Source organism: Mobula hypostoma, chromosome X2 (genome assembly GCF_963921235.1).
Source record: "Mobula hypostoma chromosome X2, sMobHyp1.1, whole genome shotgun sequence".
NCBI lineage: Eukaryota > Metazoa > Chordata > Chondrichthyes > Myliobatiformes > Myliobatidae > Mobula > Mobula hypostoma.
Genome location: NC_086129.1, coordinates 16,181,173 through 16,206,750, shown reverse-complemented (window position 1 = coordinate 16,206,750; position 25,578 = coordinate 16,181,173). Strand labels below are relative to the sequence as shown.

Genomic DNA, 25,578 nt, shown 5'->3' with positions numbered 1-25,578 from the left:
CGTCATCATTGACATCGCCCAATGAAGGTCTCCCAGATTCCAAGCAGGTTTGCTTCATTTCACTTTGCAATTTTGATGAACAAAGCTTTTGAGTATGGATATAATTGCATGCTGCCTTTCAACTCCTTCCGTCAATGCAGAAGTTTTTTTTTGCTGATTTATTATCTTTTTCATACTGCTCTTTCAGCATATTATATATTTTTCCCTTTTTCATCTAATTGGTCAGTCAAATCACCTGCTTGCTGCTGCAGTTCGCAGGCTTGATTCTCTAAATCAGCACATTCGCATTTCAAAGCATCTATCAACTTACAACTCAATACGTTCGTACCTTCGCAGCTCTGTTAAGGTCACTGGCGTCCTGATCACATTTTTTTGTTCTTCCAACATATCACTTCAATTTAATCTTAAATATTTATTGTTTGTTATTTACTCAGCATGTTTTTCTTTCCAAGTTCTCTTTATCTTGTGGTTTCCATTGCTTTGGATTCAATTCATTGACTATCTTGACTCTCACACTCAGAAACTGTTTTGTGACCTTTCTAATCTGTTGATTTATTTTTGTCGTTCTCTGCCTGTATCTATATTATCTTCCCCATCTCTGCATTACTGATGATTAATTTTAATTTAATCACTGTTTTGGACATTTATACTATAATTTTGGACCTGTAAATTTCTGTCTTTATTTTATTACCTATTGATTTGTATTTTTGTATTTTTTACATTTGTATTTTTCATCTCTTGAAATTTCAGGAGACAAACTAAAACATTTGGGCTTTTTATTAATCATGAGGTTCTGCAGATGATGAAAATTTTGAGCAACACACAAAATACTGGAGGAACTCAGCAGTCAGGCAGCATCTATGAAGGGGAATAGGCAATTGGTGTTTTGGATCAAGACCCCTCATCAGGACCCTCCCTAGATACCGCCTGATGTGCTGAGTTCCCCCAGCATTTTGTGTGTGTTGGGTTTTGTATTATCTTTCAACTTCATGGAGCAGCTCACAGTTTTACTCTTTTCAGTCACTGTTTCAAAACATTGTTTATTCTAAAATTTGATTGAAGGTTTATTATTCCTCAGCATTTTAATAAGTTTGCAGTATTTTTTGGGTGGGTTGAGTTGTTTCCCGATCTTGGCAATTGACTTGCAAACGTTTTGTCACCATACAAGAAGCCATCAGCACACTGTTAATTTTTTAATTGGGTAAACCCCCCCCCCCCAAATAAAAGAAGAAACTTTTAAAGCATATCTTATCACTATCTATTCAGGCTGTAGAAATCATACCTTTATTTACATTAAATTTAAGTAAGTAATTTGTGCTTTCAGATATTTTATTAGTCGTAATTGTTTAACAAATCAGTACGTGGTCATTCAGTTGGGCAAATGCATGTGATAAGCTGTAATGGACAAACCAAATAAGTACAAGTCCTTGTAAGCTAAAAAAAAACTCATGATTTTTTTTCCAGGAGCTAAATTAAAATTAAAAGTGTACTGTGATAAGTTTAGAGGCTCTTCTGATACTTTCATCTGTCATGACCCATTTGGTGGGCCAAGGAAATGCAAATTGCATTCATTTCAGATAAGTGTGAAGTGTTGCATTTTGGGAAGTTAAGTCAGGGTTGAACTTTTGCAGTGAACAGCAGAGCCCTGTGGTGTCTTATAGAAATGTACTAAGGATACAGGTGCATATTTCCCCAATAGTGATGTCACAGGTAGACAGGGTGGTGAAGAAGGCAGCTGGCACCCTGGCCTTCATCTTTCAGGACACTGCATATAAGCGTTAAAACATAAAGTTGTAGTCATGCAAGATGTGGGTGAGGCTGCACTTGAAGTGTTGTGTGAGGTTTTGGTCACCCTGTTATAGGAAGGTCGTGATTCAGCGAGAAAGAGTGCAAAGAAGATTTAAGAGAATGTTGCCAAGACTCATATGAGTTTATAGGGAGAGGTATGGAAGGCTAGGTCTTTATTTCTTTGAGCACAGGAGACTACCAGATGACCTCATAAAGGTGTATAAAGTCTTAAAGTCTATTTCCCAGGGAAAGGAAATCCAAAACTAGAGGGCATAGATTTAAGATGAACGGGAGAGATTTAAGAGCAACCCAGGGGGCAATTTTTTCACGCAGATAGTGGTCTGTTTATGGAATAAGCTGCCAGAAGAAGTGGTTGAGGCAGGTACAATAACATTTAAAAGATATTTGGACAGTTACATGGATAGGAAAGATTTAAAGGGTTAAGAGCCAAGTGCAGACAAAAGGGTCCAGCTCAGATGGGCATCTTGGTCACCATGGATGAGTTGGGCTGCTGGGCCTGTTGCCATGCTGTATTACTCAGGCAATTTCATTCATGAATTAGCTTGTAACTGTGTTTATCTCAGCAAAAATATTGGATATGATCCCATGTTGATTAAGCTCCAAAATGAGTGGTACCTGTATGTTTCTCAGTTCACCCACAATCATTTTATAAAGTTTGGCCTCTTCCAGAATTCAGCAAAGAAACTTGGAGGGAGGAGAGACTGCATTTTTGTTTTAAACAAAATACTTTGATTTTACAGGTTGATCCCATGTTGACCCCAGAAGAACGTCACTTGAACAAGATGCAAAACCATGGGTATGAAAACCCAACCTACAAGTATCTGGAGCAGATGCAGATCTAATGCTAGATGCTAAATTGAGCCAAACATAGCACACTCAGCCAATCTTCCAACTACTGAATTAGAAATCTGCATTTCACATATGAGATTTTGAGTGTAAAACTCTTCCTACTGTAGATTGTAAGATTCCCATTCTTTTAAATGGGTTTGAAATGTACTACGCAATATATACGATGTATAATCTTAAAATCTATTACCTGATGAGAATACAGTGATATAGTTGTTTCCTTTTTAAAAATTTATTTTAAATCTGTTTTATTTTGTGTGTCACAAAGATCTATATATAGAGACTGTAGATTTCTACTTAATGGAGCACCGTATATGAAGAGGATTTGTACTGATTTATTTCATGGAACCTATAAAATTTTCTGCTGTAAACTACATTTAAATGGGTAGCATTGTAATAGGCAGTTGAAACTGGAGGTGAAAATTCAGTTTCTCATCGTGTACCTGTGTGTTAGTGAAGTTGTGTTTCAGTCTAGGCATTTACTGAGGTTCTGGTAACCTGTGGTCTGTTTCCCCTGCACATTCCTCATTTGTCTAGACAGACTATGCAGATATTTCAGTTGTATTACTGTGTTAGATTTAGTTTGCAAAGTAACTAAATGCAAACTCATCAATAAACACTACATCCACATGTCTAGAGTTTTTGTTATCCCCTATTTGAAGACTTTGGTTCTGTTGCAGCAGTGTTGGAGGAGAAACCAATACAGTTGCTTGGATGTTTATTAATATATTCTCTTCCCAACTACAATTTCTGGGAGTTTTTAGGATCCAATAGCAAGAGACTAAAAGCATTAACTTTTTAATAGGGAGAATATTAATTTTGAGCAAACACTTCTGTGTAATACAAAAATAGGTGATGGTGTCAATGAAGATGTCAGTAGGAAGAAGGTTGCTAAGGAGCCACCAGAGAAAATTAATAACAAAGTAATGGCTGTACTGTTATTTGTTTATAAAAATGTTTTTGATAGAACATAAACAACAGGAATTCTGCGGATGCTGGAAATTCAAGCAACACACATCAAAGTTGCTGGTGAACGCAGTAGGCCAGGCAGCATCTCTAGGAAGAGGTGCAGTCGACGTTTCAGGCCGAGACCCTTCGTCAGGACTAACTGAAGGAAGAGTGAGTAAGGGATTTGAAAGTTGGAGGGGGAGGGGGAGATCCAAAATGATAGGAGAAGACAGGAGGGGGGAGGGATGGAGCCAAAAGCTGGACAGGTGATAGGCAAAAGGGATACGAGAGGATCATGGGACAGGAGGTCCGGGAAGAAAGACAAGGGGGGGGGGACCCAGAGGATGGGCAAGGGGTATATTCAGAACTACAGAGGGAGAAAAAGGAGAGTGAGAGAAAGAATGTGTGTATAAAAATAAGTAACAGATGGGATACGAGGGGGAGGTGGGGCATTAACGGAAGTTAGAGAAGTCGATGTTCATGCCATCAGGTAGGAGGCTCTTGCCCTCCATCCCACCACTAAGCACATCTTTCCCTCCCCCCCTCTCTCTGCATTCCGCAGGGATTGCACCCTACGCGACTCCCTTGTCCATTCGTCCCCCCCATCCCTCCCCACTGATCTCCCTCCTGGCACTTATCCGTGTAAGCGGAACAAGTGCTACATATGCCCTTACACTTCCTCCCTTACCACCATTCAGGGCCCCAAACAGTCCTTCCAGGTGAGGCAACACTTCACCTGTGAGTCGGCTGGGGTGATATACTGCGTCCGGTGCTCCCGATGTGGCCTTTTATATATTGGCGAGACCCGACGCAGACTGGGAGACCGCTTTGCTGAACATCTACACTCTGTCCGCCAGAGAAAGCAGGATCTCCCAGTGGCCACACATTTTAATTCCACATCCCATTCCCATTCTGACATGTCTATCCACGGCCTCCTCTACTGTAAAGATGAAGCCACACTCAGGTTGGAGGAACAACACCTTATATTCCGTCTGGGTGGCCTCCAACCTGCTGGCATGAACATAGACTTCTCTAACTTCCGCTAATGCCCCACCTCCCCCTCGTACCCCATCTGTTACTCATTTTTATGCACACATTCTTTCTCTCACTCTCCTTTTTCTCCCTCTGTCCCTCTGAATATACCCCTTGCCCATCCTCTGGGTCCCCCCGCCCCCCTTGTCTTTCTTCCCGGACCTCCTGTCCCATGATCCTCTCGTATCCCTTTTGCCTATCACCTGTCCAGCTCATGGCTCCATCCCTCCCCCTCCTGTCTTCTCCTATCATTTTGGATCTCCCCCTCCCCCTCCAGCTTTCAAATCCCTTACTCACTCTTCCTTCAGTTAGTCCTGACGAAGGGTCTCGGCCTGAAACGTCGACTGCGCCTCTTCCTATAGATGCTGCTTGGCCTGCTGCGTTCACCAGCAACTTTTATGTGTGTTGTTTGATAGAACATAATTGGCATGGTTCAGATTCAAATTTATCACGTACATCTGAACATACAGTAAAATATGATATTTGTGTTAACACACACAAGGTTTTGCTGGGGCAGCCCACAGATGTTACCACACATTCTGGTGCCAACATAGCATGTCCACAATATTCAGCAGAACATGAACAGCAGCAACAAAACAAAACAGCAACAGCAAAACAAAACAGCAACAGCAAAACAAGCCCATTTCCCACCCACACTCACACACACAGGCCTGCAAACCTCAGGACAGGCTGCTTCTGGGCCTCCAGTTCTTATTCATGGAAACTTACAGACATCAGGTGTCCAACCTCCTGTCATTGGCTCAGACTCGCAGACATCAGGCCTCTGACCTCTTGTTAAGGCAACCTAGGGAATTTGATCTTTAGGCCTCTACCTCCTAACTCGCCAAGTTCTGGACTTTGACCTTCAGCTTTGCCCTCTGGACTTCACCATCTGGGTATTGACCCCAGGATTCTCCGGTTAGAAATTTGCAGATGTCACCAAAATTGGCGGTGTAATGGAATGATATTGATCAACTGGGAAAGTGGGCCAAGGAATGATAGATGGAATTTAAATCAGCCAAGTGTAAAGTGCTGCTGCATTTTGGGAAGTTAAACTAGGGCAGGACATACACGGTAGACGCCAGGGCCCTGGAGTGTGTTGCAGAACCATCAGACTGAAATACATGGTTCCCTGAAAGTGACAACACATGTAAGACACTTGGCATGCTGGCCTCCACCGCACTGAGTACAAGATTTGGAACATAATTTTACAACCCTTCAAGATGTTGAAGAGACCACAGTTGGAGTACTGTATGCAGTTCTAATCATGTAAGGATCTCAAACTAATGCAGAAGAGATTCATAAGGATGATATTGAGACATCAGTGCGTCCCTGGAGGGGATTGCGAAGGACAGTCCCAGCACATGGAATGACAAGGCATGTTTGAAATAGTCAGTATAGATGTGTGTGTGGGATATCATATCTGATGAGTCTCTCAGAGGTTTTTGAAGAGGTAACCAAAATAAGAGATGAGGGCAGGGTGTAAATAAGGACTTCAACAATGCCTTTGACTGGGTTTCACATGGTAGACCAGTCTGACAACTGGGACCTTTATTGATCATTACTTATAAATTATTCAGATGATAATGTACAAGGCATGGTTAGGAAGTTTGCAGATGATATTTAAACAAGTGATGTGGACTGTAAAGAAAGTTAATAAAAGTTAAATAACCTGATCAGCGAGTTAAATGAGCTAATGAAAGGCAAAGAGAAAATCTGGAGAGGTTGAAAATCCAGACCAACACACAAAATGCTGGTGAAACTCAGCAGGCAAGGCCAGGCAAAATCTATGGAAAAGATGTCCCACCCCCCCCCAACCCACCCTCTCCTCCTTCCCCCCACCTACCCTCTTACCCCCACCCACCCAACCTCCCACTCTTCACCCCTCCCCAACACCCACCATCTCCCCTGTTCCCTCAACTACCCCCTTCCCCCCACACTCCCCCCTCAACCAACCACACACCCTCTCCCCACTTCCCCCCGCCGACCCTCCCCTTCCCCCACCCACCCTCTCCCCCCTTCCGCCACACCCACCCTCTCCCCCTTCCCTCCACCTACCCTCTTCCACCCCACCCACCCTCTCCCCCATTAACCGCTTCTGCCCCACCCACACTCCCCCTGAACACATCACCCACCCTCTCCCCACTTCCCCCCCACCCACCCTCTCCTTTCCCCATTCCCCCCACCCTCTCCTTTCCCCTCTCCCCCCACCCTCTCCTTTCCCCTCTTCCCCATCCTCTCTTTTCCTTCACCCTCTCCCCCACCCTTTCCTGACCCCCTCCTTTCCCCTCTTCCCTCACCCCCTCCTTTCCCCTCTTCCTCCACCCTCTCCTTTCCATCACCCTCTCCCCCACCATTTCCCGACCCCCTTCTTTCCCCTCTGACCTCACCCTCTCCTTTCCCCCCACCCTTTCCCCTACCCTCTCCTTTCCCCTACCCTCTCCTTCCCTGCCCTCTCCTTCCCCTACCCTCTCCTTTCCCCACCCTCTCCTTCCCCTCTTCCCCCCACCCTCTCCTTCCCCTCCTTACCCCTCTGCCCTCACCCTCTCCTCTCCGCTCTTCCCCATCCCCTCCTTTCCCCTCTTCCCCCACCCTCCCCTTTCCTTCACCCCCTCCTTTCCCCCACCCTTTCCTGACCCCCTCCTTTCCCCTCTTACCTCACCCTCTCCTTTCCCCACCCTCTCCTTTCCCCACTTCCCCCACCCCTCCTTTCCCCTCTTCCCCCACCCCTCCTTTCCCCTCTTCCCCCACCCTCCTTTCCCCTCTTACCCCACCCCTCCTTTCTCCTCTTTCCCCACTCTCTCCTTTCTCCACCCTCTCCTTTCCCCTCTTCCCCCACCCCCTCCTTCCCCCACCCTCTCCTTCCCCACCCTCTCCTTTTCCCACCCCTTCATTCCCCCACACTCTCCTTTCCCCTCTTTCCCCAACCCTTCTTTCCCCACCCCCTCCTTTCCCCACTTTCCCCACCCCCTCCTTTCCCCTCTTCCCCCACCCTCTCTCCTCTTTCCCCACCCTCTCCTTTCCCCACCCACTCCTTTCCCCTCTTCCCCACCCTCTCCTTCCACCACCCACTCCTACCCGCACCCTCGCCTTTCCCCACCCTCTCCTTTCCCCTCTTCACCCGCCCTCTCCTTACCCCTCTTCCCCCACCCTCTCCTTTCCCCTCTTCCCTCACCCTCTCCTTTCCCTACCCTCTCCTTCCCCTCTTCCCCCACCCTCTCCTTCCCCTCTTCCCCACCCTCTCCTTCCCCTCTTCCCCCACCCTCTCCTTTCCCCTCTTTCCCCAACCCCTCCTCTCCCCTCTTCCCCCAATTTCCCCACCCTTTCCTTTCCCCACCCCCTCCTTTCCCCTCTTCCCCACACTCTCCTTTCCCCTCTTTCCCCACCCCCTCCTTTCCCCTCTTTCACCACACTCTCCTTTCATTCACCCTCTCCTTTCCCCCACCCTTTCCTGACCCCCTCCTTTCCCCTCTTCCCCCACCCTCCTTTCTCCTCTTTCCCCACCCTCTCCTTTCCCCTCTTCCCCACCCTCTCCTTCCCGCACCCTCGCCTTTCCCCAATTCTCCACCCCCTCCTTTCCCCTCTTTCCCCACCCCTCCTTTCCTCTTCTCTCACCTTCTCCTTTCTGCTCTTCCCCACACACTCCTTTCCCCTCTTCCCCCACACTCTCCTTTCATTCACCCTCTGCTTTCCCCCACCCTTTCCTGACCCCCTCCTTTCCCCTCTTACCTCACCCTCTCCTTTCCCCGCTTCCCCTACCCCTCCTTTCCCCTCTTCCCCCACCCTCCTTTCTCCTCTTTCCCCACCCTCTCCTTTCCCCACGCACTCCTTTCCCCTCTTCCCCACCCTCTCCTTCCCGCACCCTCGCCTTTCCCCAATTCTCCACCCTCTCCTTTCCCCTCCTCCCTCACCCCCTCCTTTCCCCTCTTACTTCACCCTCTCCTTTCCCCACCCCTCCTTTCCCCTCTTCCCCCACTCTCCTTTCCCCTCTTACCCCACCCCTCCTTTCCCCTCTTACCCCACCCCTCCTTTCCCCTCTTACTTCACCCTCTCCTTTCCCCTCTTCCCCCACCCTCCTTTCCCCTCTTACCCCACCCCTCCTTTCTCCTCTTTCCCCACCCTCTCCTTTCCCCACCCCTCCTTTCCCCTCTACCCCCACCCCCTCCTTTCCCCTCTACCCCCACCCCCTCCTTTCCCCTCTTCCCCCACCCCCTCCATCCCCCACCCTCTCCTTCCCCACACTCTCCTTCCACCAACCTCTCCTTTTCCCACCCCCTTCTTTTCCCTCTTCCCCACACTCTCCTTTCCTCTCTTTCCCCACCCTCTCCATTCCCCTTTCCCCACCCCCTCCTCTCCCCTTTCCCCACCCCCTCCTCTCCCCTCTTCCCCCTCTTTCCCCACCATCCCCACCCTTTCCTTTCCCCGCCCCCTCCTTTCCCCTCTTCCCCACACTCTCCTTTCCCCTCTTTCCCCACCCCCTCCTTTCCACTCTTTCCCCACCCCTCCTTTCCCCTCTTTCCCCACCCCTCCTTTCCCCTCTTCCCTCACCTTCTCCTTTCTGCTCTTCCCCACCCCCTCCTTTCCCTTCTTCCCCCCACCCTCTCCTTTCCTTCACCCTCTCCTTTCCCCCACCCTTTCCCGACCACCGCCTTTCCCCTTACCTCACCCTCTCCTTTCCCTGCTTCCCCCACCCCTCCTTTCCCCTCTTCCCCCACCCTCCTTTCTCCTCTTTCCCCACCCTCTCCTTTCCCCGCACACTCCTTTCCCCTCTTCCACACCCTCTCCTTCCCACATCCGCGCCTTTCCCCTCTTCTCCACCCTCTCCTTTCCCCTCTTCCCTCACCCTCTCCTTTCCCCTACCCTCCTTTCCCCTCTTCACACACCCTCTCCATTCCCCTCTTTCTCCACCCCCTCCTCTCCCCTCTACCCCCTCTTTCCCCACCCTCCCCACACTTTCCTTTCCCCACCCCCTCCTTTCCCCTCTTCCCCACACTCTCCTTTCCCCTCTTTCCCCACCCCCTCCATTCCCCACTTCCCTCACCTTCTCCTTTCTGCTCTTCCCCACCCCCTCCTTTCCCCTCTTCCCCCACCCTCTCCTTTCCTTCACCCTCTCCTTTCCCTCACCCTCTCCTTTCGCCCACCCTTTCCCGACCCCCTCCTTTCCCCTCTTACCTCACCCTCTCCTTTCCCTGCTTCCCCCACCCCTCCTTTCCCCTCTTCCCCCACCCTCTCTCCTCTTTCCCCACCCTCTCCTTTCCCCACCCACTCCTTTCCCCTCTTCCCCACCCTCTCCTTCCACCACCCACTCCTTCCCGCACCCTCGCCTTTCCCCACCCTCTCCTTTCCCCTCTTCACCCGCCCTTTCCTTACCCCTCTTCCCCCACCCCTCTTCCCCCACCCTCTCCTTTCCCCTCTTCCCTCACCCTCTCCTTTCCCCACCCTCTCCTTCCCCTCTTCCCCCACCCTCTCCTTCCCCTCTTCCCCCACCCTCTCCTTCCCCTCTTCCCCACCCTCTCCTTTCCCCTCTTTCCCCAACCCCTCCTCTCCCCTCTTCCCCCAATTTCCCCACCCTCCCCCACCCTTTCCTTTCCCCACCCCCTCCTTTCCCCTCTTCCCCACACTCTCCTTTCTCCTCTTTCCCCACCCCCTCCTTTCCCCTCTTTCACCACACTCTCCTTTCATTCACCCTCTCCTTTCCCCCACCCTTTCCTGACCCCCTCCTTTCCCCTCTTCCCCCACCCTCCTTTCTCCTCTTTCCCCACCCTCTCCTTTCCCCTCTTCCCCACCCTCTCCTTTCCCCTCTTCCCCACCCTCTCCTTCCCGCACCCTCGCCTTTCCCCAATTCTCCACCCCCTCCTTTCCCCTCTTTCCCCACCCCTCCTTTCCTCTCTTCTCTCACCTTCTCCTTTCTGCTCTTCCCCACACACTCCTTTTCCCACCCCCTCCTTTCCCCACCCCCTCCTTTCAGTTCTTACGCGAGCTCATCCTTTCCCCCTTCCCCTACCTCATCCTTTCCCCTCTTCCCCTACCTCCTCCTTTCCCCTCTTTCCCCACCCTCTCCTTTCCCCGCTTCCCCCACCCCCTCCTTTCCCCGCTTCCCCCACCCTCTCCTTTCCCCGCTTCCCCCACCCTCTCCTTTCCCCGCTTCCCCCACCCTCTCCTTTTCCCAAAATCGCCTTTCCCCTCTTCCCCATCCCCTCCTTTCCCCTCTTCCCTACACCCTCCTTTCCCCTCTTCCCTCACCCTCTCCCCTCTTCCCCCACCCTCCCCTCTTCCCCCACCCTCCCCTCTTCCCCCACCCTCTCCTTTCCCCTGTTCCCCCACTCTCTCCTTTCTCCTCTTCCCCCACCCTCTCCTTTCCCCTCTTCCCCCTCTTCCCCCACCCTCTCCTTTCCCCTCTTCCCCCACCCTCTCCTCTCCCCTCTTCCCCACCCTCTCCTCTCCCCTCTTCCCCCACCCTCTCCTCTCCCCTCTTCCCCTCCCTCTCCTTTCCCCTCTTCCCCCTCTTCCCCCTTCTTTCCCCTTCCCCACCCTCTCCTTTCACCCTCCCTTTTCCCTCACCCTCTCTTTTCCCCACCCCCCTTTCCCTCACCCTCTCTTTTCCCCACCCCCCTTTCCCTCACCCTCTCTTTTCCCCACCCTCCTTTCCCCAGCCTCTTTTTCCCCAGCCTCTTTTTCCCCACCCCCCTTTTCCCACCCTCTTTTTCCCCACCCCCTTTCCCCACCCTCTCTTTTCCCCCACCCTCTCTTTTCCCCCACCCTCTCTTTTCCCCACCCACCTTTCCCCCACCCACCTTTCCCCCACCCCCTCCCTTCCCCCACCCTCTTCCCACCCCCCCCACCCTCTTCCCACCCCTCCCCCACCCCCTCAATTCCCCCACCCCCTCAATTCCCCCACCCCCTCCTTTCCCCCCACTCTATCCCCACCCCCTCCTTTCCCCCCACTCTATCCCCACCCCTCCCCCCCACTCTATCCCCACCCCTCCCCCCCACTCTATCCCCACCCCTCCCCCCCACTCTATCCCCACCCCCACCCCCTCCCTTCCCCCACCCTCTTCCCACCCCCTCCCTTCCCCCACCCCCTTCCCACCCCGTCCCTTCCCCCACCCCCTACTTTCCCCCACCCCCTACTTTCCCCCACCCCCTACTTTCCCCCACCCCCTCCTTTCCCCCACCCTCTCCTTTCCCCCACCCTCTCCCCACCCCCTCCCTTCCCCCACCCTCTCCCCACCCCCTCCCTTCCCCCACCCTCTCCCCACCCCCTCCCTTCCCCCACCCCTCCACACCCCTCCCCTCCCCCACCCCTCCCCTCCCCCACCCCTCCACACCCCCTCCTTTCCCCCACAATCTCCCCAGCCCCTCCTTTCCCCCACCCTCCCTCCCCCTCCTTTCCCCCACCCTCCCTCCCCCTCCTTTCCCCCACAATCTCCCCAGCCCCTCCTTTCCCCCACCCTCCCTCCCCCTCCTTTCCCCCACCCTCCCTCCCCCTCCTTTCCCCTCTTCCCCCACCCCCTCCTTTCCCCTCTTCCCCCACCCCCTCCTTTCCCCTCTTCCCCCACCCCCTCCTTTCCCCTCTTCCCCACCCTCTCCTTTCCCCTCTTCCCCACCCTCTCCTTTCCCCTCTTCCCCCACCCTCTCCTTTCGCTCACCCTCACCTTTCCCCATCCCCTCCTCCCCTCCTTTCCCCTCTTCCCCCACCCCCTCCTTTCCCCTCTTCCCCCACCCTCTCCTTTCCCCTCTTCCCCCACCCTCTCCTTTCCCCTCTTCCCCCACCCTCTCCTTTCGCTCACCCTCACCTTTCCCCATCCCCTCCTTTCCCCTCTTCCCCACCCTCTCTTTCCCCTCTTCCCCACCCTCTCTTTCCCCTCTTCCCCACCCTCTCTTTCCCCTCTTCCCCACCCTCTCCTTCCCCTCTTCCCCACCCTCTCCTTTCCCCTACCTTCTTCTTCCCCCCTTCCCCCACCCTCTCCTTCCCCTTCTTCCCCCACCCTCTCCTTCCCCTTCTTCCCCCACCCTCTCCTTCCCCTTCTTCCCCCACCCTGTCCTCCCCCTTCTTCCCCCACCCTGTCCTCCCCCTTCTTCCCCCACCCTGTCCTTCCCCTTCTTCCCCCACCCTGTCCTTCCCCTTCTTCCCCCACCCTGTCCTTCCCCTTCTTCCCCCACCCTCTCCTTCCCCTTCTTCCCCTACCCTCTCCTTTCCCCTCTTATCCCACCCTCTCCTTCCCCTTCTTCCCCTACCCTCTCCTTCCCCTTCTTCCCCTACCCTCTCCTTCCCCTTCTTCCCCTACCCTCTCCCTTCTTCCCCACCCTCTCCCTTCTTCCCCCACCCTCTCCCTTCCCCTCCCACCCTCTCCCTTCCCCTCTTCCCCTTTCCCCTCTTCCACCACCCTTCCTATACCCTCTTCCCCTTTCATTTCCCCTCTTCCCCCCTCCTTCCCCCTCTTTCCCACCCTCTCCTTCCCCCACCCTCTCCTTCCCCCTCTTCCCCCACCCTCTTCCCCCACCCTCTCCTTCCCCCTCTTCCCCCACCCTCTCCTTCCCCCTCTTCCCCCACCCTCTCCTTCCCCCTCTTCCCCCACCCTCTCCTTCCCCCTCTTCCCCCACCCTCTCCTTCCCCCTCTTCCCCCACCCTCTCCTTCCCCCACCCTCTCCTTCCCCCTCTTCCCCCACCCTCTTCTTCCCCCTCTTCCCCCACCCTCTTCTTCCCCCACCCTCTTCTTCCCCCACCCTCTTCTTCCCCCACCCTCTCCTTCCCCCACCCTCTCCTTCCCCCTCTTCCCCCACCCTCTCCTTCCCCCTCTTCCCCCACCCTCTCCTTCCCCCTCTTCCCCCACCCTCTCCTTCCCCCACCCTCTCCTTCCCCCACCCTCTCCTTCCCCCTCTTCCCCCACCCTCTCCTTCCCCCTCTTCCCCCACCCTCTCCTTCCCCCACCCTCTCCTTCCCCCACCCTCTCCTTCCCCCTCCCTCTCCTTCCCCCTCTTCCCCCACCCTCTCCTTCCCCCTCTTCCCCCACCCTCTCCTTCCCCCTCTTCCCCCACCCTCTCCTTCCCCCTCTTCCCCCACCCTCTCCTTCCCCCTCTTCCCCCACCCTCTCCTTCCCCCAGCCCATCCTCTCCCCAGCCCCTCCCCTCCCCAGCCCCTCCCCTCCCCAGCCCCTCCCCTCCCCTCCCCTCCCCTAACAACTCTCCTCCCCTCCCCTCCCCTCCCCTAACAACTCTCCTCCCCTCCCCTCCCCTCCCCTAACAACTCTCCTCCCCTCCCCTAACAACTCTCCTCCCCCAACCACTCCTTTCCCCCTCCATCAACCACTCCTTTCTCCCCCAGTGCTCACTTCCCCTCTTACCCCCCACCTCTCACTTCCCCTCTTACCCCCCACCTTTCACTTCCCGTCTTACCCCCCACCTTTCACTTCCCGTCTTACCCCACCACCTCTCACTTCCCTTCTTACCCCACCACCTCTCACTTCCCCTCTTACCCCCGATCACTTCACCTCTTACCCCCCACCTCTCCTCCCCTCTTACCCCCCACCTCTCCTCCCCTCTTACCCCCCACCTCTCACTTCCCCCCACACCCCCACCTCTCACTTCCCCCCACACCCCCACCTCTCACTTCCCCCCACACCCCCACCTCTCACTTCCCCCCACACCCCCACCTCTCACTTCCCCCCACACCCCCACCTCTCACTTCCCCCACCTCTCACTTCCCCTCTTACCCCCATCAATTCCCCTCTTACCCCCTACCTCTCACTTCCCATCCTACCTCCGGTCACTTCCCATCTTACCCCCGCCACCTCTTACTTCCCCTCTTACCCCCACCACCTCTCAATTCCCCTCTTAGCCCCCCACCTCTCAATTCCCCTCTTAGCCCCCCACCTCTCAATTCCCCTCTTAGCCCCCCCCCACCTCTCACTTCCCCTCTCACCCCCCACCTCTCACTTCCCACCTCTCACTTCCCCTCTCACCCCCCCACCTCTCACTTCCCCTCTCACCCCCCCACCTCTCACTTCCCCTCTCACCCCCCCACCTCTCACTTCCCCTCTCACCCCCCCACCTCTCACTTCCCCTCTTAACCCCCACCTCTCACTTCCCCTCTTAACCCCCACCTCTCACTTCCCTCTTACCCCCTCCTCTCACTTCCCCTCTTACCCCCTCCTCTCACTTCCCCTCTTACCCCCTCCTCGCACTTCCCCTCTCACCCCCCCACTTCCCCTCTCACCCCCCACTTCCCCTCTCACCCCCCACTTCCCCTCTCACCCCCCACTTCCCCTCTCACCCCCCACTTCCCCTCTCACCCCCCACCTCGCACTTCCCCTCTCACCCCCCACCTCGCACTTCCCCTCTCACCCCCCACCTCGCACTTCCCCTCTCACCCCCCACCTCGCACTTCCCCTCTCACCCCCCCTCGCACTTCCCCTCTCACCCCCCCTCGCACTTCCCCTCTCACCCCCCTCGCACTTCCCCTCTCACCCCCACCACCTCTCAATTCCCCTCTTAGCCCCCCACCTCTCAATTCCCCTCTTAGCCCCCCACCTCTCAATTCCCCTCTTAGCCCCCCACCTCTCAATTCCCCTCTTAGCCCCCCCCACCTCTCACTTCCCCTCTCACCCCCCACCTCTCAATTCCCCTCTTAGCCCCCCACCTCTCAATTCCCCTCTCACCCCCCCACCTCTCACTTCCCCTCTCACCCCCCCACCTCTCACTTCCCCTCTTAACCCCCACCTCTCACTTCCCCTCTTAACCCCCACCTCTCACTTCCCTCTCACCCCCACCTCTCACTTCCCTCTTACCCCCACATCTCACTTCCCTCTTACCCCCACCTCTCTCTTCCCCTCTTACCCCCTCCTCTCACTTCCCCTCTTACCCCCTCCTCTCCCTTCCCCTCTTACCCCCTCCTCGCACTTCCCCTCTTACCCCCTCCTCGCACTTCCCCTCTCACCCCCCCACTTCCCCTCTCACCCCCCCACTTCCCCTCTCACCCCCCCACTTCCCCTCTCACCCCCCACCTCGCACTTCCCCTCTCACCCCCCACCTCGCACTTCCCCTCTCACCCCCCTCGCACTTCCCCTCTCACCCCCCTCGCACTTCCCCTCTCACCCCCCCTCGCACTTCCCCTCTCACCCCCCTCGCACTTCCCCTCTCACCCCCCTCGCACTTCCCCTCTCACCCCCCCGATCACTTCCCCTCTCACTTCCCCTCTCACCCCCCCGATCACTTCCCCTCTCACCCCCCCTCGCACTTCCCCTCTCACCCCCCCGATCACTTCTCCTCTTACCCCCCGATCACTTCCCCCTTACCCCCCGATCACTTCCCATTTTACCCCCCCCCCCCCAACCACCTCTCACCTGACCAGGTGAGTCAGGCGGGGCGGCAGATTTTTCTGTCACGTGATGCACGCTGGCGAACCGGTGAGCACGGTATCAAATCGGAGCAATCGACAGAGTATCGGACACCACGATGAGGAACTCCGGGCTCATGTACGACCCTAAAAAAGAGGTAAGTGGAGAATGTCCTTTCCTTCCCACTCCCTCTCCCCAACGAACCCCTCAACTTTTCTTCGTTCTCCTCCTTTCTTGATTGCTTGGAAAATGTATGTAAAATGAGGGAAATGTTTTCTTCCTTCTCGTCCTCCAACCGCCTTTCCTCTCGCCACCTCCCCCTTCCCTCATGTTTCTCCCATTTTCGCTGCCCTTTTCATTTTCCTTGGGTTAATTATCAACTGAATTTTCGGTCTTGACTGCAATGGTTGTTTGAGATTTTGAGAATATTCAGACAGGGTGTGGTGCAGGTTCTCTTCAGGCTAAAGATATTTTTAGAGCCAATTGATTCTTTTGTTAATGTAAATTGTGGAATAGTAGTTTAATTGGACCTTGGAGTCTGTGTGGTTGGCTTTGTTTGTTATCTTTTATCTTTGTTGAGTGTAGTAAAAGTACTTCCAAGAGATCTCGGTTTTAAACACTTCCTCATTGTTCTCGGGGATTTCGTATTGAACCATTTTACCACCAGCTGGCCAGAAATAGATGGCAGGTGGTAGTGACTCGGAAATGGGACACTGGTCAGAAGAAACAGGGTGAACCTTGTGGACAGATCGTGAGAGCCTGAAACTTGGAATGGGTTTGGCACTATTTACTCTACAAATGAGGAAGGATGCCGTTACTGAAAATTTCGAAATTTCACAAGTTTATGTTAACAGTACAATGTCTTCAGTCAAATAATTCTCAACTATTTCCTCTGTGGTTTGAATACTTAAATGGTAGAGCACCTTATCCACTTGAAGTCAGATCTCCAAAGCAGTGTTTCATCTAATTTTAAAACATTTCTGTGATGTACATACATAAAATGAACATAGTATTTATAAACATTAATTAGAACCTTGCACTAATCAGGGTCCTGAACTATGGCCCCTTTATAGGTGTGGAACCCAATGTGGCATTCTGCTTCAAAGTTCAACGTTTTATGCTCTTCTGCACACCACTGTTGTAGCGCATGGTTGTTTGAGTTACTGTCACCTTCCTGTCGGCTTCAACTAGTCTGGCTATACTCCTCTACTCTTTCTCATGGTCTTTGCCCACAGATGTGCTGCTCACTGGATGTTTTTTTATTGTGCCATTCTCTGTAAACTCTAGAGAGTTGTGTTTGAAAATCCCAGGAGATCAACCGTTTCTGAGGTATTCTGACCACCCCATTTGGCACCAACAATCATCCCATGGTCAAAGTCACTTAAATCACTTTTCTTCACCATTCTAATGCTTGGTATGAACAAAAACTGAACCTTTTTGTTGTAATGTTTAATGGCAGTTAGCAGACCAACATAAGGTGCGTAACACTGAGCATCATTCAAGCACACCAGATAGTTTTCTTCCTGAAAGCTTTCCACCACTATCCCTTTCACATTTCATAGTACATGGAGGGTATGGTGGGTTCCGTAAAGTGCTGAGTTGTGTTCACAACTTTTTGCAATTTCTTGTGGTCTTGGGAAGAACAGTTGCTGTACCCAGCCATGGCTGAGAAGGAAAGTCAAAGTCATACGAGCCCAGGGTATTACAGGAAAGATACTAACATGGATAGAGCAGTGGCCAATTGACCAAGGTAGCCTTTTTTGATTGGTTGTGGGTGACTAGTGGTGTTTCACAGGGGTCAGTGTTAGGACTACTTTTTATGTTTTATATTAATGATTTGAATGATGGAATTGTTGACTTTGTGGCCATGTTAGCGAACAATACAAAGATGGGTGGAGGGGCAGGTAGTGTTGGGGAAGCAGGGAGTCTGCAGAAGGGCCTAGATTAGGAGAATGGGCAAAGAAGTGGCAGATGGGGAATACAGTGTCGGGAAGTGTGTGGTCATGTACTTTGGTAGGAGATTTAAAAACATGGACTATGTTCTAAATGGGAAGAAAATTCAAAAATCTGAGATGCAAAGGGACTTGGGAGTCATTGTGCAGGATTTCCAAAAGGCTAACTGGCAGGTTAGTCAGTGGTGAAGAAGGCAAATGCAATGTTAGGATTCATTTCGAAAGGATTAGAATACAAGAGCAAGGGTGTAATGCTGAAGCTGTATAAGACATTGGTGATGCCTCACCTGGAGTATTGTGAGCAGTTTTGGGCACCTTATCCAAGGAAGAATGTGCTGACATTAGAGAGGGTTCAAAAGAGGTTCACGAAAATGATTCCAGAATGGAAAGGCTTGTCATCTGAAAAGTGTTTCATGGCTCTGGCCTGGACTTGCAGGAATTTAGAAGAATTGGCTGGGGGCGGCGGGGGGGGCGGGTGAGTGTGAGGGTCTCATTGAAACCTGTCGGATGTTGAAAGGCCTCGATAGAGTGGATGTGGAGAGGATGTTCCTATAGTGAGGGAGTCTAGGACAGGAGGGCACAGCCTCAGAATAGAGGGATGTCTATTTAGAACAAAGATGAGAAAAAATCTCTTTAGCCACAGGGTGGTGAATCTGTGGATTTTATTGCCACAGATAGCAATGCAGGCCAAATAAATGAGTACATTTAAAGCAGAGGTTGATAAGTTCTTGATTAATCAGGATGTCAAAAATTACAGGGAGAAGGCAGAAGAATGTGGTCGAGAGGGATAATAAATCAGCCATGATGAAATGGCAGAACAGACTCAATGGGCCAAATGACCTAATTTTGCTCATGTGTCTTATGGCCATCAGCTTACCGTTATTGCAATCCTTCTCATCAGATCTGTCTCCACACTCATGCACCAGGTTGCACTTCTGTACCTCAGGAATGCACTTGCCATTTGAGCACTTCATCTCATCAGCCTCACACTCTGAAAAACACAAGTTCAACAAGTAGCTGACAAAACTGCTGCCTTCTCCTTCCTGGGATCCCTCAAGAGAGTGGGGTACATGGGGGAACCGAGATGTTTTCTGGCCGAGTTGGTGATTTTGTACTACTGGTGTGGGGAGAGGGGGAAGTGAACACAACAGGACCAGACCTGGGGGTGGGGAGGGGAGTGGGCTGGGGATGTGTACCCATGAGACAACTCGAGGGGTGTGGAGAAAGGAAAGGTGCTTGGAGAGGATGAGACAAGAGGGTTTATAAGCAGCAGGGAAACAAATGGTGGGGCAAATCGGGAAGGGATCAAGGATAAGAGAGTAGAAGGTCAGTACCACAGCAGAAATGGTTGAAGCCAGAGGGCACAACTTCAGGATAGAGTGATGTCTATTTAGAATGGAGACATGGAGGAATTTCTTTTGCCAGAGAGTGGTGAATCTGTGAAATTCGTTGTCACAGGCAGCTGTAGAGGCCAGGTCATTCGGTGTATTTAACATGGAGATTGGTAAATTCTTGAAAGTTTACGAGGAGAAGGCAGGAGATTGGGGCTGAGGGGGAAATGGATCAACTATGATCAAATCGCAGAGCAGACTCAATGGGCCAAATTGTCTAATTCTGCTCCCATGTCTTATTGGTCTTGTGTCTTACAGGTAGAAATGGAGAGAGTGTTGCCTTTTTAGTAAGGGAAGACAACAGTAGTGTTTAGTGAGGATATTCTTGAGGGATCATCTAACGAGGCTACTTAGGTAGAACTTAGAAACAAGACGATGGTGGTCACCTTTGTAGGACTATTATAGATCTCCAACAGCCAGCAGGATCAGATGTGTTGAATTCTGCTTGAAAAGGAGCAGTAATGGAGCAGTTAGGAACGAAGCAGGCTAAGTATTTGAAGTGGCAATCAGGGAGCACTTTGGGTCCAGTGACTACAATTCTATTAATTGTAAAATAGTTATTGAAAAACATAGAGGTGCACAGGTTAAAGTTCTGTACTGGAGTTGGGTCAATTTTGAGAGCATTAGGCACTATCTAGCTAGGGTTGACTGGGCAGCCCTCTTTAAAGGCAAAGGAATATTTTGCAAGTGGAAGACTTAAAAAGGTCTCATCAAGAGTCATGAGAAGTACAGCACAGAAAGAGTCCCTTCAGCCCATCTAGTCCATACCGAACCATTTAAACTGCCTACTCCTATCTACCTGCGCCATGACCGTAGTCTTCCATATCCCTACCATCTATGTATGAAATCGAACACATATGTACCACTTGTGCTGGCAACTTATTCCACACACTCTCAACCCTCTGGGTGAAGAAGTTTCCCCTCACATTCTCCTTAAACATTTTACTTTTCACCCTTAACCTATGACCTCTGGTTATAGTCCCACCCAACCTCAGTGGAAAAAGCCTGCTTGTCTGGACGCCTGTTCTTGTTAGAAAGGTAGACATACCAAGTTTAGGGAACCATGGCTGATGAGAGATATTGAGGCTCTGGTCAGGAAAAAGGAGGAAGTGTACAGCAGGGTACAAAGGAATCCTTTAATGAATATAAAAAGTTTAAGAGCAGGCTTAAGAGGGAAGTCAGGAGAGCAAAAAGAAGGTATGAGATGGATTTGGCAGGCAGGGTTAAAGATAATTCCCAAGTGGTTTTACAGTTATATTAAGAGTAAAAGGATTACCAGAGAGACACCATCAGGGCTGCCTATGTGTGGAGCCGCAGTATTTAACTCAGAATTTTAATGTCTGTTTCTCCTCTGTTTACTAACAAGAATACCATGGATGCTAAAGATATGAGGTTAATAAATAGTGAGGTCTTGGAACATATACATTTTACAAAGAATTAGATATTTGCAGCTTTTAAGCACATTAGATGGGCAAATCGCCAGGTCCTGACCAAGTGCACCTTCAGACTTTATGGGAGGTCAGGAAAGAAATTGCAGACACCCTTGTAGAGATAGTTACTTTGTTGTTAGTCACTGGCGAAGCTTCAGAAGACTGGAGGGGTAGCTAATGTTCCATTTTTCAAGATGATACCCTGGCTTCAGTTATAGGAAAGTTAATGAAGGGGTTTCTGAGAGACAGGATCTACCATCACTTGGATAGTCAGCATGGATTTGTGTGTGGGAGGTCATGACTGATGAATCTTTTAAAATCTTCCAAAGGTTCTAAAGGGATAAATGAAAATAGCACAGTTGATCTTGTCTATTTGGATTTTAATATGGCCTTTGACAAGTTCCCACATGGCAGTCTGATCTGGAAGATTAGGTTGCATGGGATTCAGGGGGAGCTAATAGACAACAGGTGCAGGAGCAGGCTATTCGGCCCTTTGAGCCAGCACCACCATTCACTGTGATCATGGCTGATCATCCACAATCAGTATCCCGTTCCTGCCTTATCCCCATAACCTTTGATTCCGCTATCTTTAAGAGCTCTATCCATCTCTTTCTTGAGACTTGGCTTCCACAGCCTTCTGGGGCAGAGCATTCCACATATCCACCACTCAGTTTTTCCTCAACTCTGTTGTAAATGGCCTACCCCTTATTCTTAAACTGTGGCCTCTGGTTCTGGACTCACCCATCAGCGGGGACATGCTTCCTGCCTCCAGCGTGTCCAATCCCTTAATAATCTTATATGTTTCAATCAGATCCCCTCTCATCCTTCTAAATTCCAGTGTATACAAGCCCAATCGCTCCAATCTTTCAACATATGACAGTCCCGCCATCTCAGGAATTAACCTTGTGAACCTACGCTGCACTCCCTCAATAGCAAGAATGTCCTTCCTCAAATTTGGAGACCAAAACTGCACACAGTACTCCAGCTGTTGTCTCACCAGGGCCCTGTACAGTTGCAGAAGGACCTCTTTGCTCCTATACTCAATTCCCCTTGTTATGAAGGCCAGCATGCCATTAGCTTTCTTCACTGCCTGCTGTACCTGCATGCTTGCTTTCAGTGACTGATGTACAAGAACACCTAGATCTCGTTGTACTTCCCTTTTTCCTAACTTGACTCCATTTAGATAATCTGCCTTCCTGTTCTTACCACCAAAATGGATAACCTCACATTTATCCACATTAAACTGCATCTGCCATGCATCTGCCCACTCACCCAGCCTGTCCAAGTCACCCTGCATTCTCATAACATCCTCCTCACATTTCACACTGCTACCCAGCTTTGTGTCAACTGCAAATTTACTAATGTTACTTTTAATTCCCTCATCTAAATCGTTAATGTATATTGTAAACAACTGCGGTCCTAGCACTGAACCCTGCGGTAACCCCACTGGTCACTGCCTGCCATTCCAAAAGGGACCCGTTAATCGCTACTCTCTGTTTTCTGTCAGCCAGCCAATTTTCAATCCCTGTCAGTACTCTGCCCCCAATACCATGTACCCTAATTTTGCCCACTAATTTCCTATGTGGGATTTTATCAAAGGCTTTCTAAAAGTCCAGGTACACTACATCCACTGGCTCTCCCTTGTCCATTTTCATAGTTACATCCTCAAAAAATTCCAGAGGATTAGTCCAGCACGATTTCCCCTTCGTAAATCCATGCTGACTTGGACCTCTCCTGTTCCTGCCATCCAAATGTGTCGTAATTTCATCTTTTATAATTGACTCCAGCATCTTTCCCACCACTGACGTCGGGCTAACCGGTCTATAATTCCCTGTTTTCTCTCTTCCTCCGTTCTTGAAGAGAGGGACAACATTAGCCATCCTCCAATCCGTAGGAACTGATCCTGAATCTATAAAACATTGGAAAATGATAAAATGATTACCAATGCATCCATGATTTCTAAAGCCACCTCCTTAAGTACCCTGGGATGCAGACCATCAGATCCTGGGGACTTATCAGCCTTCAGACCCAACAGCCTATCCAACACCATTTCCTGCCTAATATAAATTTCCTTCAGTTCATTCATTACCCTAGGTCCTTTGGCCACTATTACATCTGGGAGATTGTTTGTGTCTCCCCTAGTGAAGACAGATCCAAAGTACCTGTTCAACTCATCTGCCATTTCCTTGTTCCCCATAATAAATTCACCCTTTTCTGTCTTCAAGGGCCCAACTTTGGTCTTAACTATTTTTTTCCTTTTCACATACCCAAAGAAGCTTTATATTCTTGGCTAGTTTACCTTCGTACCTCATTTTTTTTCCATGTGTTGCCTTTTTAGTTACCTTCTTTTGCTCTTTAAAAATTTCCCAATCCTCCGGCTTCTCATTCGTCTTTGCTATGTTATACTTCTTCTCTTTTATTTTTATACTGTCCATTACTTCCCTTGTCAGCCACGGCCTCCCCTTAGGATCTTTCTTCCCTTTTGGAACGAACTGATCCTGCACCTTCCGCATTATTCCCAGAAACACTTGCCATTGCTGTTCCACTGTCATCCCTGCTACAATATTGTTCCATTGAACTTTGGCCAGCTCCTCCCTCACAGCGCCATAGTTCCCTTTGTTGAACTGTAATACTGACACTTCTGATTTTTCTTTCTCCCTCTCAATTTGTAGATTAGTGAGGTAGTGAGGTGGATTTAGAATTGGCTCAATAATGGGAAGCAGAAGGTGATGGCTGAAGTTTGATTCTATGACTGGAGGTGTCCCAGGGATCAATGTTGGGATCGCTGTTATTCATTAGTTTTGTAAATGATTTGGATGTGCGTGTACATGGCACTGGTACTAAATTAGGGGGTCTTGCTGATAGTGATACAAGTTACAAAGAATTGCAAAGAGACCTTGATCAGTTAGGGAGAAAGGCTGCGGAATGGCAAATGGATTTCAACTTAAGCAAATGTGAGGTGATGCATTTTGGACAATCAAACCAGGAAAGGACCTATACAGTGAATGGCAGGGCACTGACAAGTGTTGTGGAACAGAGGAACCTGGAAGTACAAGTGTACAGATTGCTGCAAATGGTAGACAGGGTTTTGAAGAAGGTGTCTGGCATTCTTGCCTTCAGTCAGGACATTGCGTTTATGAGTAGGGACATTATGTCGCAGTTTTATAAATCATTTATGAGACTACACTGTATTGTGTACAGTTTTGGTCACCCTGGTATAGGAAAGACATTGTCAAGCGAGAGAGGGTGTGGAAGGGATTTACAAAGTCTGTGTTTGGACTCTAGGGTCTAAGTTACAGGGAGACGTTGACCATGCTGGATCTTTATTCCCTGGAGTTTAGGAGAATGAGAGGTGAAACCATGAGTGGTTTGGATAAGGTGGATGGTCATAATCTTTTCCTCAGGTTTGGAAATCCAATATGAGAGAGCACGGATACAAGAGGGGCGAGAATAAAAACAGACCTGAGAAGTAACTTAACACAGAGGGCAGTGAGTACCTAGAATGAGCTGCCAGAGAAAGTGGTTGAGGCAGGTACAATTGCCCATTGAAATGGGAGATACATGGAGGGTTTGGAGGATTATGGGCTGAAAGCAGGCAACTAGGACTAACAGGGATGATGCTGTGGTCAGCATGGGCCAGTTGTGCTGCAGGGCCTGTTTCCATGCTGAATTACTGTATGACTCTGTCTATACTTTCCACTGCCTTGGGAAAGCAGTCAACATTATCCAGGACCCCTTCCATCACAAACGTTTTCTCTTCTCCTCACTTCTATTGGGCAGAAGATGCAAAAGCTTGAGAGTGAGTGTACCATCAGGCTCAAGGACAGTTTCTGTTGGACTCTTGAATTGACCTTCTGTATGATCGAGATGAACTCTGTCTTCCTTGTCATAGCTCTTGCACTTGAATTGCCTACCTGCACCCTACTTCCTCTGTAACTATAACAATGTATGCTGCATTCTGTTATTGGTTTTCCTTTTGTACTGCCGTGATGTATGGATGACACGCAGATAGAAAGTTTTTCACTGTATCTTGGTGCATGTGATAATCATAAGGCAATTACCAATATCATGATTAAACTATGACTCAAATCTCCATACCAGTCTTGGACTCATTTATGCAACAAAAAATCTCTCACATTTACAATCAATTGACCTAGCGTCAACTAGCGTCACTCTTTTGTGTTTTGTGGAAGCGATTCCCAAGTATCTGCCTCACTTTGAATATGGAAGTACCTCCTGGCACAGAATGATTGGCATGGGATGGTGAGGAGGTTGGAGTGAGAGAATCATTTCAGGTCCTGATACAGGGTCTTGACCCAAAATATTGACCATTCATTTGCCTCCACAGATGCTACCTGATGTGCTGAGTTCTTCCAGCAGCTTATACTTTTGCTCCAGATTCCAGCATCTGCCTTCTCGTGTATCCCTGATTTTTTTTAGTTGATGTCTCTGATACCTACAAAGTCCTGTGGTTGACAGAGTAGATGGTTATTGGCTGTTTCCACAGGCTCCAGAGTTCAGATCTGTGGACAAGGAGGATGGACAGAGATCACTTTGCTTAGATGGCTGGGAATCTGTGCCATTACCAAATGTATACGACTCTGGTAGCGTAAAAAAATGTTTTTGATGAATTTCCGAACGTAAGGGAAAGGATATGGCAATTGGGTGGGAACATGGACTAGAGCAAGGACAGGGGTTCCCAACCTGGCATCCATGGACCCCTTGGTTAATGATAGAGGTCCATATCATAAGAAGGATCATTCACAATCTTTTGAAGTGATGGAACAGATAGAGGAACTAAATGGCCCAAGGCTCTTGTTTTTTTGTGTTTCAT

The 25,578-nt window shown here is 50.5% G+C and overlaps 2 protein-coding genes across 13 annotated transcripts in view; both read left to right on the top strand.

The window, feature by feature from the left end:
- Positions 1–3,291, top strand: part of aplp2 (amyloid beta (A4) precursor-like protein 2) — a 170,007-nt gene extending 166,716 nt beyond the window's left edge. For all 6 annotated transcript variants that reach the window (XM_063038392.1, XM_063038388.1, XM_063038387.1 and 3 more), the window contains one exon: positions 2,550–3,291. In XM_063038392.1, the coding sequence (XP_062894462.1) occupies positions 2,550–2,554 (5 nt within the window). In that variant the 3' untranslated portion in view covers positions 2,555–3,291. The remainder of the gene's footprint in view (positions 1–2,549) is intronic.
- A 12,710-nt stretch (positions 3,292–16,001) lies between these two features.
- Positions 16,002–25,578, top strand: part of LOC134340988 (suppressor of tumorigenicity 14 protein homolog) — a 176,142-nt gene continuing 166,565 nt past the window's right edge. For all 7 annotated transcript variants that reach the window (XM_063038649.1, XM_063038648.1, XM_063038645.1 and 4 more), the window contains exon 1: positions 16,002–16,128. In XM_063038649.1, the coding sequence (XP_062894719.1) occupies positions 16,090–16,128 (39 nt within the window). In that variant the 5' untranslated portion in view covers positions 16,002–16,089. The remainder of the gene's footprint in view (positions 16,129–25,578) is intronic.